This window comes from Corylus avellana, chromosome ca2, assembly GCF_901000735.1.
Source record: "Corylus avellana chromosome ca2, CavTom2PMs-1.0".
In the NCBI taxonomy this organism is placed as follows: domain Eukaryota; kingdom Viridiplantae; phylum Streptophyta; class Magnoliopsida; order Fagales; family Betulaceae; genus Corylus; species Corylus avellana.
The window spans coordinates 21,694,572-21,708,910 of NC_081542.1; the positions used below are offsets into that span (position 1 = coordinate 21,694,572).

The 14,339-nt window shown below is 34.1% G+C and overlaps 2 protein-coding genes across 3 annotated transcripts in view; one reads left to right on the plus strand and one right to left on the minus strand.

Annotated features, from left to right (window-relative positions):
* LOC132169313 (uncharacterized) overlaps positions 1 to 1,063 on the plus strand; it is a 2,805-nt gene extending 1,742 nt beyond the window's left edge. The window contains exons 3-5 of the mRNA XM_059580367.1: positions 159 to 617; positions 714 to 847; positions 985 to 1,063. Coding sequence (XP_059436350.1) covers positions 159 to 617; positions 714 to 847; positions 985 to 1,063 — 672 coding nt within the window. The remainder of the gene's footprint in view (positions 1 to 158; positions 618 to 713; positions 848 to 984) is intronic.
* A 9,030-nt stretch (positions 1,064 to 10,093) lies between these two features.
* LOC132171817 (histone-lysine N-methyltransferase, H3 lysine-9 specific SUVH4-like) lies at positions 10,094 to 13,411 on the minus strand. Of its 2 annotated transcripts, XR_009439079.1 has the most exons (6): positions 13,117 to 13,411; positions 12,360 to 12,414; positions 12,098 to 12,207; positions 11,137 to 11,313; positions 10,598 to 10,768; positions 10,307 to 10,397 (listed from the first exon to the last, which is right to left on the minus strand). XR_009439079.1 is itself a non-coding variant. In XM_059583219.1 (5 exons), exons 2-5 carry the CDS (start codon positions 12,412 to 12,414, stop codon positions 10,179 to 10,181), a joined length of 561 nt encoding a protein of 186 aa, XP_059439202.1. In that variant the 5' UTR covers positions 13,117 to 13,411; the 3' UTR covers positions 10,094 to 10,178. The 2 variants fall into 2 exon arrangements, 1 of the variants encoding a protein (XP_059439202.1); XM_059583219.1 differs by lacking the exon at positions 10,598 to 10,768 and having other exon boundaries at positions 10,094 to 10,397.
* Between the last annotated feature and the right edge of the window lie 928 nt (positions 13,412 to 14,339).

Here is a 14,339-nt window from a genome sequence, read left to right on the forward strand (position 1 = left end):
ATTAGGGCACAAAGTAGCCGCATCTAATGCTTTAGCTATCTTTGCACTTTTCTCTCTTTTTATTTTTTTATTTTTATTTTTTATAAAGCTTTCGATATAATTTCTTATTATGGATTTAATATTTCTTTATTACCAAACCATTTCTGATTTCTAAATAGATTCTTTTCTCAACCATAGGGTTCAAAGGGATCTGCAACAAAGCTTCGATGAAGACATCTGCACATCACTTAGTTGAAAAACTCTTGAAAAAGGATGGAATTCCAAACAACCTCATCTTATCAAAATTGGTTGACAATGATATGGCTTTAATTTTTGAAGCTGCAAAAGTTGGAAATGTTGGATTTCTAATTATAATTTCACGCTCTTATCCTTGCCTTATCTGGAAACAAGACAAAAACAAAATGAGTATTTTTCACATTGCTATTTTATACCGGCAAGAGAGTGTGTTCAATCTAATTTATGAGATAGGTGCGGGCATGAATAGCCTTGCATCCTATGCTACTTTAGAAACCAATGAGAACATGTTGCATTTAGCTGGAAAATTGGCTCCTTTAAATCAACTTAATATCGTATCAGGAGCAGCCCTTCAAATGCAACGGGAGTTGTTGTGGTTCAAGGTGAGTTATAATATTATTAATTGTTTGTCTTTATTATAAAGATTGCATATATATGGTTCAACTTTTACCGGTAAATTTTTACCTTGTCAACAATAGGAGATAGAAAAGATTGTGCCGCAGTCATACGTGAATAGAAAGAATTCAAAAGGCAACACACCTAAGGAGATATTTAGAAAGGAGCACAAAGATTTGCAGAAAGATGGTGAAAAGTGGATGAAGGACACAGCAAAGTATTGCATGCTAGTGGCAACATTGGTTACCACTGCGATTTTTGTTGCAGCCTTCATTGTAGTAGCTATCAGCAATCAAGAAACAAGGACTCCAATTTTTTTAAGAACTAATTGGTTTATGTTATTCTTCATAACAGATGCAATAGCAATGTGTTCCTCTTCTACTTCAATACTAATTTTCTTGTCAATTCTCACGTTACATTGCACAGAAGATGATTTCTTAAAATCATTACCTTCGAAGTTGATGTTCGGACTTGCCACACTCTTCATCTCCATGGTGGGCATGATGCTAGCATTCAGCGCAACTTTCTTTTTGGTGTATACAAACACAAGGGCATGGGCTTCGGTTGTTGTAATCACTTCGGCTTGTATCCCAATTATTTCTTTTCTTCTGCTACATAGTCAACTTTGGGTTGATACATTCCTCTCAACATACAAGTCTAGATTTCTTTTTCGACCATATAAATATAGACTTTTCTAGCAGAAGATGCTGATTGGGAAATTGACCTACAGAAAGTATGAAATCCATGGCCAAGAAATAGGAAGGAAAGGTGTTGGAGGTTCACGAGATATTGAACAAGGAAGGCCAATGAAATACTTGATCGCAAATAAAGACTTTGGATTGATGTTTGTCTTAAATATTATTCCATGAAGACTTACTGTGTACACTCTAGCCTATAGCACATGTTTTTAATTTTAATATAATTTGTTTAAAAAAATCGCAAAACAGTCTTAGAAAAGAATAGAAAAAAAAAATAACAATAATGAAAAAGAAAGAATATATATATATATATATATATATATATATATATATATATATATATAATAACATGTTCACCGTATGTTTTTCAACAAAATTATTTCCTTTCGAAAAGAAGACTAAGAATCTAATGTAAATGAAACTACAACATTTACTAAAGGCTATACCAAGAACCTAGATAAATCAAAATTTTCGTTAATGAAAAAGAATGCATTTTTATGAACAATTATCGTCCTTTTTATAAGCAAGGTGACTTTCATATACATAGTAACTTCTTCCTTGTAAAGTATATTAAGAAATTCACATCTTCTTAATAATTTAATCATTTAAGTTTTAGAATAAGTGATAATTTAAAATAGTATTATCGTGAGTTTGAACCACGATTTTTACCGTTTACTCCCATTTTAATTAAAATATTTCACTTATTGTTCACCTTTTTCTATCAAATTAAGCCCCTCTCCCTTATCCTATTGCCCTCCATATAATTGCCAACCTTACAGATGCCTTCAAATCCATGGTTAATGTAAGACAATTTAGTTTATATTGAATAAATTTGTTACTTGTTGATTTATTTAATTGAGCATATAGCATGTAACTTATTTAGAATAACCTTCAAGTTACTTATAATAATCTTTTTGAGGAATTCATCATACAAAAAAAGTTGAACAAAAAGACTTTGAAGAAACTCAATGAGATTGATCTTGAAAAGGATAAATTGCTTGAAATTGAAAGATTCACGCACATGTTGTGTGTAACATCTTGAAATCTGAAAATGGTGTGTTGATTGTTGAAGTAACATCGCTGGAGAATTAATTTAAAAAAAAAAAAAAAATCCAAAATCATATGAAAAATTTATATAGTGATAAGCTTGATAAAATGTTGCATGATCACAAATATTCTTTTGATAGATCAAGTTTGGGTATTTATTTTTCTGCATCTTCTTCTAATGTTGTGTCTTCTTCTAAGACCGTGTTTGTTAAACCTAAGACGGAAGAGGTCAAAGTTGATGTAGCGTGTCTGGATAAGGACAAAGTGTTTGTTCAAATGACTATGAAAAGCCTAAATCCAAGGCTCCTTCAAGGAAAAAAAAAATTCAAGTCAAGTTTGTTCTCACTTTTCATCATTGCGGGATCATTAATCATACTAGACCAAATTGCTTTCAGATTCAATCCTAAAAACCTTGGTCCGAGAAGCATGGTCATAGGAAAGATGAATCTAGTATTGAGAACAAGTTGAAAGCTTTAATTGCTCAACTCAAGCTCATTAGTAAGAGGAAGCTTTAATTTCCACTGATGTTCTACAAGGGGAAGCTGCTGCTGCCTTGCTTACTGCTTGTTTGACAGTCTTTTCTGGTTGTGATAATCTCATGTTGGAAGGTGATGCCCTTCTAGTTGTGTTGGCCATTAACAATCTTTCCTTATTCTCTTCTGGGTCTTTTGTTAATTGTATTTCTGATATTAGTATTGTTCTTTCTTCCTTTCAAAGTGGGAATGCTTTGAAAGTTTTTCAATGTGTCAATTTTTGTGCACATGCTTTTAACTAAATAAGCCGCTTCCAATTTTGTTTTTAAAAGTATTCTCACAGGATCTCCTATTCGAATGGGAAAGATCCTCTCCTGTAATCTTGTAATCCTGTTTTCCATATTCAAATAGAAAAGACAAAAAAAAAAAAAAAAAAAAAGAGCTAATTAGTGAGAAATTGGCTAAGTTGTCAAAATCTTCTGAAAAGAAAAATACCACTCATGTGACTTGTGACCAAATCCTGACCCCACCTAAAAGTAAGCAAGTTTGGGTGAACAAGGAAGACAAGTGTGTTTGGTTGTTCACATTGCACTCAAAGTCCTTGACACGTGTCTAAGCTATCTAGATAGTGGTTGTTCTAAACACATGTCAAGTGACAAGACAATGTTTGAAGGAATTGAAAAAGTGTAAGGGTGGTAATATTACATAATGAGAATGGTAGTAAGTCTAAAGTCACTGGAAAATGTACAGTTGATATTCCAGGTATTCCTATTCTTTATGATGTGTTATATGCAGAATGACTCAAGGCAAATTTATTGAGCATATGTCAATTCTATGAATGATTTTGGGGTGCAATTTTTCAAGAAAGAATGCAACATCTTTTATAGCAAAGGTAAATGAATCATGGGTGAAGAACGGACAACATACAACTGCATGGACTCTCTCCGAATTCTAAGATAGCTGCAATAAAGTAATAGCTGATGAAGGAGAACTATGGCATCAACAGCTGGATCGCTTGAATTTCATCAACATAGAGAGTGGCATCTCGAAGTAACTCATCATTTGTGGCTCAAAGCTTGACATTCGTTTCTAAAGGACAATCAACAATTTTACAATCAGTAAGAGTCTAGCCTGTGAGAAGAGATCAGAAACATATTTAGCTTAAGAGAGATAATAATCATCTGAATTAGAAGATAGTACTTCTAATCCAAGAAAGTAGGTAAGAAAGCCAAATCCTTCATCTACAATTGTTGGATCAAAAAATGTTAGAGGTTATGAATGTCGGCAGCATCGTCTCTAGTAATAATTGTATTATCAATGTATAGTTAAAAAAGAATGAGGATAACATCAGATCGCCGAATAAAAAAGTGAAGAGTCATAAGAGTTAGAAGCAAACCCAATTTGTTCGATAGTAGAGCTGAATTTGGCAAATCAAGCAAGTGGAGCTTTTTCAACCCATACAACGCTTAGTGGAGCAGCAAACTTTGTGTGGAGGATGAGTGTGTACAAGAGGCGGCTGCATATAAACTTCTTCACTAAGATTACCATCGAGAAATTTATTTTTCACATCCATCTCAAAAAGATCCCAATGACGAACTGAGGCAACGACAAGGAGAGATTAGACAAAGGTAAGTCAAGTCACCAGTGCAAATGTCTTCTCATAATCAATTACATACTCCTAATTGAACCCCTTAGTCATAAGATGTGTCTTGCATTGCTCAATAAATTCATTAGATTTGGTCTTAGTCAGATACCCTGTTAAAATATCTAGAGAAAATAGAACTTTGAACTGAATACTATATATATTTCTATATCTTTGAACTGTGTACAAGAAAGAGCTATTTATAGTTGAATAAAGCCAATTAAAATAGGAAATGCAATCAAGGAATTAGTGGACAATGTTACAGAATAATATCAACATATACAAGGAAATATAATCAACATAGACAAGAAAATAAACCTGCAGGCAAACAGCATAATATATTATGAATATATTCTAACGGACACAATGAAGAAGACATGACAAGAGTATTAGACAAACAAAAACTCCACGAATAATAGACTGATACACTCCCTCAGCAAATCAATCCAACCTGATGGAGTGCAATGCAGTTTCTGTCAGGACTTGAGGATTTATTACTGATCAGCATTTCACAAAAACTAAGGAAATGCAGTTGGACCAAGTCTGAAAACTTGTAAACGGTTGTAACAGAATTAAAGACATAAAACAGCTATGTAGTTAGAGATAACATGCTATCTCTATATAATTTACTAATTAATAGAATTATAATTGAAATAGAAGTGATCCTCCAGCTAGCCGTTGCTTCCTTGTTCCTTCGACTCTTGGAGATAGTCCTCATGGCTTTTTAATCCTTTTGTCACGTAACAGGATAGTGCAAGGGAGAATGTGCAGCCGACAAGTAAAAGGAAACATGAAATGTATTAATAAAGATAAAGAGATTAAAATTCAACCAAAATACATAACGTGGAAACTAAAATAAATCAACAGGATAAGATTATTTGGTTATAAAACAGTGGACACACCAAAGATGTTCAAACAGAAAATACAGCACAAGTATAATATATACGATCATCAGTAAGTGGTATCCCTTACTTTTCCAATGCAGCACCCAATTTCTTCATTTCTTCCGTCTGTTTCTTCATAGCGTCAGTTAGCTCATCCTTCTGCCTGTTCATAGCGCCGGTGAGCTCGTCCTTCTGTTTCTTCATAGCGCCAGTGAGCTCATCCTTCTGTTTCTTCATAGCGCAAGCGAGCTCATCCTTCTGAGTTTTCATCTGAGTTTGCATTGCTGCTAACTGAGTTTTTAACTCTTCAAACTTAGCATCAAAATGCGTCTTCATCTCCGTAAGCAGAGCTTGAATCTCCGCAACTGATATATTCAATAGCACGCATATTAATCTTAGGCTCTTAGCATTCTTTCTTTAGACCGACACCTTAAACGGCATAACCTAGCTAGCTAACACGCACACGCAGATTGCAGTTTTAATATGACAAATAGCCAACATAACATTCTTTGGTGCTAGCGCTTGTCTCTCCAATACCTGAGATCACGAATGGCACTAGATAATGCTCAACAACTCCCAAGCAGTTTTAATACGTGTAAAAGCTAGCCTTAAAACACCCCAAATTAATCACATAACTTGAAAATTTATATATATGCAAACCCGCGCACACATATCCGAAGTTTCATAGCTGATGATTGGAAGGAAAAACCTGTTGTTCGGCTTTTACTTGCGTCATCATGTTTCTTATCCTTGCTTTTCCCACCCTTGTGGGTATAGCCAGGCTTCGAATGTTCTGCATCAGCCATTTTGGCCTTGTAAAATCAGTAAGTGTAATTAGTCACGAACGCCACCAAACAATGCTCAACAACTGATCAATCATATCATTGATATGTCTATAAATTATATAAGTGATCAGAAAGCTAGTCTGGGAGCCATATATAATTTTAGTTTTGAAGCAGCATAATTAAAAAGATAAAAGATTTAAAACAAAATTGATTGTTGAAACTATTAAATAATTAAATAATTATTTAACAACCATTGAGAACATTTAAATATAACTCGTAATTTTTTTTTTTTTATGTTAATTTATTTTAGACTGTTTTTTTATATTTTGATTTTTCTCTATGATCATCAACACTTGAACTACAATTAGATAGTTTACAAAATTAAAATATATAAAGAATGTATATATACTCATCAACCCATGATATAACTTAATAAAAGAAAAATACAAATATAAAAATTTTGAAAGATAAGTTGATGACTTAAGTGTAAATTGAGAAAATAAATCCATGTGTAATTAAGATTGATAACATATTTAAAAAAATTCAAGAAACTCTATTTTTGCCCTAGCTAATTTCTTTAAAAATTTATTATAATATCTAGTTTTTCTATTTTTTTTTCCCTGGTTTTCATTCTCAGTTATTAAAATTCATGTACATAGAAAAATGTGAAGAAAAATACTTGTTTTGGCGGCATCATCCACATAAAAGAAGCAACGACCATCTACTGCTATTTACCTTTCTTGGCGACATCATCCCAATGAAGAAAAAAGGATTAAAAAAGCATTTTGAGAAACATCTACTGCTATTTGCCGTTTTAGTCTATTACCACTATTAATTTTCACAGTGATGTTTGTGGGATGACAACTTGTATTGCTATTATGTTGAGATAGTGTGGGCAACGTGGGTCCACAGAGAGCCCCACAACTCGTGTGGAACTTATATAGATACCACATATCTAATAATGAGTTTAATAAGTATGAAGATATATGAGAGAAGGACTCAAGAAAGATATGTAGCATATCTCTACATGAAATGTATACTAAGGCCTAGCCGATACGGGTAGCTATTCATTTTTAGGGTGGGCAAGAGGACAACGAGCCATTATAACCTATGTTAAATAACATTTTTTATGCTAGCAACGGGGCTTTTGCCCCCTCTCACCACTTACTGGCTCTGCCCCTGATGTTAGCTAATGTTGAATGGATTAGCTTGTGTAACAATCTACCTACTAGGTTTAACTTTGTGTGTGTATTTGTTTTTCTCTTGCTTCCTTAGCAAATGGAGAAAGATAACCTTGTATGCTTAAGAGTATTTGCCCTATGATTTTACAGGCTAAAAGTGCATTTTTAAACAAATCGCGAAAGTATCTTTTAGGATTATAGTTTTAAAATATAGTTATTTGAAAACCTAAAAAAATTTAGGCTTTCAAATTATAGTCAAGGGGTTGAGTTACTAAAAACACACGATTTGAAAGGCAAAACTACAATTTTAACAAATTCTTAGATCAACAAATAAACATATATATCAGCTTTAATTATAAAGAGGGAAAATTGCAAAGTACTATTGGAGGGAATTAATACAATGCTCACAATATAAATCTAGATATGTATCGTGTACAATGTATGTATAGTAATATAACAATATTACCCTAACAAAAGTCCCAAAAGCCTTATATGATGAAAGTCCTGAAATCTAATTGAAGAAGGAAAGGAAACATATATATAAATTAGTCCGGGAAAAAAAAGATAATTAAAACTCAGCTCAATCTTATTAACTGTAATGTTATTTAGTGGACTTTTATACTACTGTCATATTATATATATAAAAAATAATAAAAAATTGTTTGCAAAAAAAAATATTATATAAAAATTAAAGATAAAAGAAAACATAAAATCAAAAATATAAATTAAACCCTTTCATCACAGCCAATGCTAAAGTACAAAGGACCTCACTGAATCTTTGTTTCACATCACTAACAAAAGAAGAGATGACATACTAATTAACACTACAAGAAATTAGGTCTTTAGGGGCGACTCAAAGTCGCCCCTAAAGGTCCTAAAGTGGACGCTGTTGCCAACAGCGTCGACTTTTCGACCCTAAAGGTGTCGACGCTAATAGTCCGACCCTAATGATCAAATGTTTGATTATCAGGGTCCACTTAAAAGTCGACCCTAATGATCACTTTTAGCGTCCACTTTATCGACCCTAAAAGTCACAATGTTTTGACCCTAAAGATGATGTACACGGAAGAGAAAGTCGACCCTAATAGACAAGCATTAGCGTCCACTTTTAGTTAACCATTAGGGTCCACTTTGTCGACCCTAATGGTCCTTAAAAAAAAAAAATAATAATAACTATCAGCGTCCAAACTAAAGTGAACGCTGATAGTTAACCATTAGCGTCCACAAAGTGGACCCTAATGGTCCTCAAAAATTAAAAAAATAAATAAAAAATAAAAAATAAAAAAAATAAAAAATTAACTATTAGCGTCCAAACCAAAGTGGACGCTAATAGTTAACCATTAGCGTCCACAAAGTGGACCCTAATGGTCCTAAAAAATTAAAAAAAAAATAATCTGCGATCGATCGCACTTGGAGTGCGATCGATCGCAGTACCAGTAGGTTTTCGACATTTTGAGATCGATCGCAGTTGGAGTGCGATCGATCGCAAAATATAAAAAACCTGCTTGAAAACCCTCTGGTACTGCGATCGATCGCACTTGGAGTGCGATCGATCGCAGAACCAGGGAACACTGGTATGAGTAACATACATCGGCTAACTCCTAACCACAATACTTCTAACATATATCAATAACAGTCCCACTAATACATGTTAACTCCAATATAATGAAGTAACAAAGTGAGACATCTACAGTCCCAAGACAATCATTGAAAAAATGCCCGCCAGCCCCCATTAAACATGACTCTTACAAAGGCTATCAAGTCAAAATCCCATTCACAGCCAAAATAGTGAGCTGGTCAAGAGTTGGGTCTACAGGACACTAATTTAGTTGGTAGGAAACAAGTCGGACCATCAGAAAGTAGAGAATTATTGCACAAACATTTGATGTAAATATGCATAATAATATTGGTAATCAATAACTCAATAATAATTAATAGTAAAATGGGGAGCAAAGGGAATGTTAAGCTAATAGGTTCAATGGCTTCAAGGTATAATTGATGTAAAAAACAATTCATTTCACATATGAAAAAGACAGTTAACAAGGCTAGGAAGTTTAGTTTTTCCAATGGTTTGATCCAAAAAGCGGATCAGCTGGGAGACATGTTCATCAGTCCAAGCACCTTGTCAGGTTCTGTTGTCATTACAGTGAATTCAATGGCAGTACCTTTTACTTTTCTATTGTATATTTTTCGTTTATATTAATGAAATAATTATCTCCAAAGATGAAAGATAAGCGTCTGCTTTTCATATAAATGTAGATTTCCCGCAAGAAGATTGCCACCAAACTAAATTGGCAAGCAATAAAAAAAGGTGGTCCTCTCATCCAACCTAGCGTTGGGCAGGTTTCAAATCATCTCTTTTATATAATTTTTGGTGAGTAGGGGGAAGGGTGCCTTCCCTGTAGATTTTGACAGTTACAGGCAGCAAAGAGACATTAAAACAGCTACAATATAAACTTTCTTAACCCACATTTGCCTATATTATAACAAAAACCTACTATCATTGTTTGTTGAAACTGGCACCACAATCCCTATGGACCGCCAAGATTAAACGACCACACACACATGTATCTACTGGAAAATATACCCCAGTTTCTGGGTATTTGGTCAACTTCAATTATAAATAATTTCTGGCACTGCACCTCCTTTTGACATTCAAAAGTGATAATGATTCAGATGAAGAGCAGCTTTTCCTTAATAATTCACTCTCCCATAATAATTTAGTGCATGCATGTGTGTTAAAGGATGAAAAATGAGCATGAATAGTGCTTGTCTCTTCAAGATATCAGAATAAGAATATCAAAAAATATGGGAGAGTGAGAACTGAGAACAAAATGCTTACATAGCAATGTTGAAGAAAACAACAAAACTGGCGCTTCTAAATAAGGCACTTTGTGGAACAGATTTTCCTTTGTAAGGGTAAAACAGAGACAAAAACCCAGCCACAGTAGTAGCAATGAGAAATGCTACAGACAAATACCCCAAAACGACAGTTGGATCAGAGGGGTTCTTGCAGATAACAACACCTTTCCCTGTTATTGGAGTTCCAGCTGCTGGCTGCAGAGATCAGAGAGAACAAGACGAATACTCAGACAGCAACCAAGAAACAATATAACCATTAAAAGAATGGAGAATATTTAGCTTCAATGGACAAATCATTCAAAGCATAAAAATAAGTAACTAAAGGTCAGAGCAAGTTGTGCTCCACTTCTTGGACTCCTATAAAATGTAATTTTTAATACATTTTATAACTTTACCGGAAATGGGTGTCAAGTTATTCATCAAAAGGAAATGGGTGTCAAGTCAACCGGTGCTACTCAGCTCTTCTCCTTGTACAATCCATCGTATGTGTAAACTTTACCGGTGTAACTGCTTTTAGATTCATGGCCACGAATGACTCTAACAGGCACATGTTGCTCCACACAGTTCTGCCATTGAGCACATAGCAGGTACAAGTCAACTAATATGATTTCAAATTCAGAAGGCATTCAACACACTCACTGATTCTTGTGCTAAACTGATTCTTGCTCATAATATCACTTAGAGCTTCTGGGCTAAAAGCAGAATGACTTACCCAACAAAATTAAAAATAAAAGCAGAATGGATCAACAACTAGTGAGAGTGTGTTGATCTGATCCACACACTCTCACTGGTCAACATGACAACAATATCACTTTGAGCTTCTGGTTAAAAGGAGAACAGATCAGAAAGTACCATTGCAGGTAACAATAGAAAATCACTTTTTTTTTACAAGTAACAATAGACAAAGGACTTAGGAGAGCTATAAAATACACACCTTGAGCGCCAAATTTCCACGCTCCATCTTTTGGTCTTGGATCTGATGCTTATTGCCAGTTAAATTATGTCCACCTTGACCAGTATACACAACATCATCAGCATTATCAAGGTCATCTTCATACATCCCGGACAAAACAATGGCAACTGCAACTGGGAACGTGTAGTTCCTATACTCCTATTTAGGAAAAAAAAAATTTCCTCATCAATTCTAGTTTAATTCTGATTACTAAGTGGAAGAACATTAAATTTCTAACTACATCAACAAGAAGAAAGACTACTCAGTCAGGAATAGCCTTTAATTATTCAATCCTTGGTTTACAGAAAAGCAGCATTAACACAATAGATAACATGACACACATTAGGCTAGAACAAGAAAAACTTATACACCAAGAAAACTGTAAATAGGTTGGCCTTGTTTTCTTTTGATTGTTATATGCATACAATCAAGTTGCAAATCACTAGCACTAGTACTGTGGAACAGTCGAAACTAAGATCTCTAGTTCCCAAGGCAGAGCCTCAACTAACTATGCTATGTTTGCGGGTGGTAAATAGCTTAGCATCCCTAGATAGAATGGTCCTAAGAGGCACTAAAAGCTTTAGGTACATAAACCATAAGCTATTGAGAAGTGTAAGGATCATGAGCTGCAAATTAGCTTGAGCAATATCATTTCACAAGGCTTTGAAAAACATAAAAGACATTCCAGTACCACCTCTGTGACTACCAAACAAGTAAACAAAAAGTAATCAACTACTTATTCGTCCACGCATTGACTGATAAATTTCAGAAGAGTATTTAATATGAGAAGGCCTTATTGGCTTATATCAATCATGTATTCAATCAAAATGAACAGAACTCCAACTCAAATCAAAAATGAAAATTTACAGGAAGAAAATTTATTGGCTGCCAATTGATTGCATTCTTAGACATCCCTAATCAAAGAGCAACATGATTAAATTACCCCTTTACTGTAACTCTGCCCCATATAATCAATCCCGTTCAGCCAGTGACTGTGAAAACCAACAGCAACCATTTCAGCCCGTGCATAGAACTGATGCCCAACCTTAATTCCTGTCATCAAGAGCACTTATTAACACCTCTTAATAAATGGTTTTCACATTGATAGTGCAAAAGTCAAAATCAAATATTATAGGATGATAAACAAGCAAACTGCTACTAAAACACATATAACCAGAAAAGCAATGTAAGAAAAAGCAACAAACCTGGAACATCACCAATTCTTTTCACAGGGTTCAAGATTTCGTTAGCCTCCATCATCTGCCAGATAGTTCCATTTGGAAGAAAAATGGTTGAATTACATCAGAATGTGATAATTACAAAGATTTCACAATCATATTCTCCACAACCAACACAATCTACCATTCCAAAAATTATTATATAACAATGATGGACACAAGAACTAATATCATTGCCACATTATCATCACCATTATCAATACAATTAATAACCCTTTTTCCTTTTGATGAATAACTTGGCACCCATTTCTAATACAATTATTTGGTTGGTCAATAAACATCTCCTCGTTCGGAACAAGGAACATCAACCACTTTCTCAGAAACCAAACAGAGAGTAACCCACACTGCATTGCAAACTCTTGACAAAATAAAGTCAGAGAAATGCTTAAGAGCAAATAAGAACGTGCACATTGGTGATTAAAGCCTGAAACTACATATATGACTGAATGCCGCAATGAAATCCGTGGGTTCCCAACGCCAAATTAGAATTACCCAATTCAGATTTGAGATACTCAACATAAATCACCAAACACAAATCAAAGTCAACTACAAAATCTAACCCAACAAAATGAGAAATAATAAAAATCAAGGTCACACCACTCTTCTCAGCAACCGAAATCCACCTCAAGCAAATTCAATATTATCAAAAACTAATCCAAATCTTCTACAACAACAAGAACACCGGCCACAAAAATTGCAAAAATTTAAAGTTTAAAGAGGTTACCTCGAGGATTTTTCTCCCCTTCTTTTTCTTTTTCTTCTCTGGTTTCCCCGAACGATCCACCCTCTCTCCCCTCTCTCTTTCTTTCTCTCTCCCCCTCTCTCTCTCTCCCTCTTTCAGCTTCTCAGCAAAGCCTTGTATGAAAGCTTTCGTCGGTTAAAGTTTGGGAGAGCAGCGGTAGAGAGATTGAGAGTGAGAGTGATGAGGGAGGTGAGTGAGAGGGGTGTTAGGGAGGATTCTGGTGTTTTGAAGGTTTGGGGAAAAAAAAGACGCGGTTTATGAAATTTTTGATCCGAAAATTTCAAATACCCGCCACTGGATGGCGCTTATTTTTCGCACTCAATAGGGGCGACTCGCCCCTAATGAGCCTCAAATTTATTTATTTTTAAAAAAAAAAATTATACTTATAATTTTTTAATTTTTATTTATTTTATTTATTTTTGTTTTTCTTTATTTTCTCCTGTAATATGTTTTTATTATTATAATATTAACTAATAATTTCCGTTTAATAAATTTTTATAATAAAGATCATTAAGTTGATATTTATCTTATAATTAATTATAAGATCAATACAAAATCCAAAGATAATATAACTAATGCACTAAGATAATATAAAAAGCTTATAGTTCAATTGAATGTTCGATTGAACCTTCAATTGTATTCAGTTTGATCGATCAATTGATCTTATCATGATCAATCTAACTAATTCATTAGGATCAATCGGATGTTTGATCGATCAATTGAATCTATTACGATCAATCGAACTAATTCACTAGGATCGATTGGATTTTCGATCAGATGCTTGATCTTGTCACGATCAATCAAACTAATTCACTGGGATCGATTGGATGTTTGATCGATCGGATTTTCGATCGAACATTTGATTGATCATTTGATTCTATCACGATCAATCGAACTAATTCACTTGAATCGATCGGATTTTTGATCAGATGTTTGATCCTATCACAATCAATCGAACTAATTCACTATGATCGATCATTTGATCTTATCACAATCAATCGAACTAATTCACTAGGATCGATCGGATGTTCGATCAAACATTTGATCTTATCACGATCAATCGAACTAATTCATTGGGATCGATCGGATGTTTGATCGATCATTTAATCCTATCACGATCAATCGAATTAATTCAATTTCAATTTCAATTGTTTCAATCATTTGATCTTATCACAATCAATCGAACTAATTCATTATGATTGATC

Excerpts from the sequence above, each read along its gene's own strand:
- LOC132171817 (XM_059583219.1), bottom strand. The coding sequence starts at position 12,414 with ATGATGGAGGCTAACGAAATCTTGAACCCTGTGAAAAGAATTGGTGAT. Across the intron at positions 11,314-12,097 it reads GGCAGAGTTACAGTAAAGGG|GAGTATAGGAACTACACGTT; the intron begins GTAATTTAATCA and ends TTTCCTAAATAG. Across the intron at positions 10,398-11,136 it reads GTGGAAATTTGGCGCTCAAG|CCAGCAGCTGGAACTCCAAT; the intron begins GTGTGTATTTTA and ends TGATCTCTGCAG.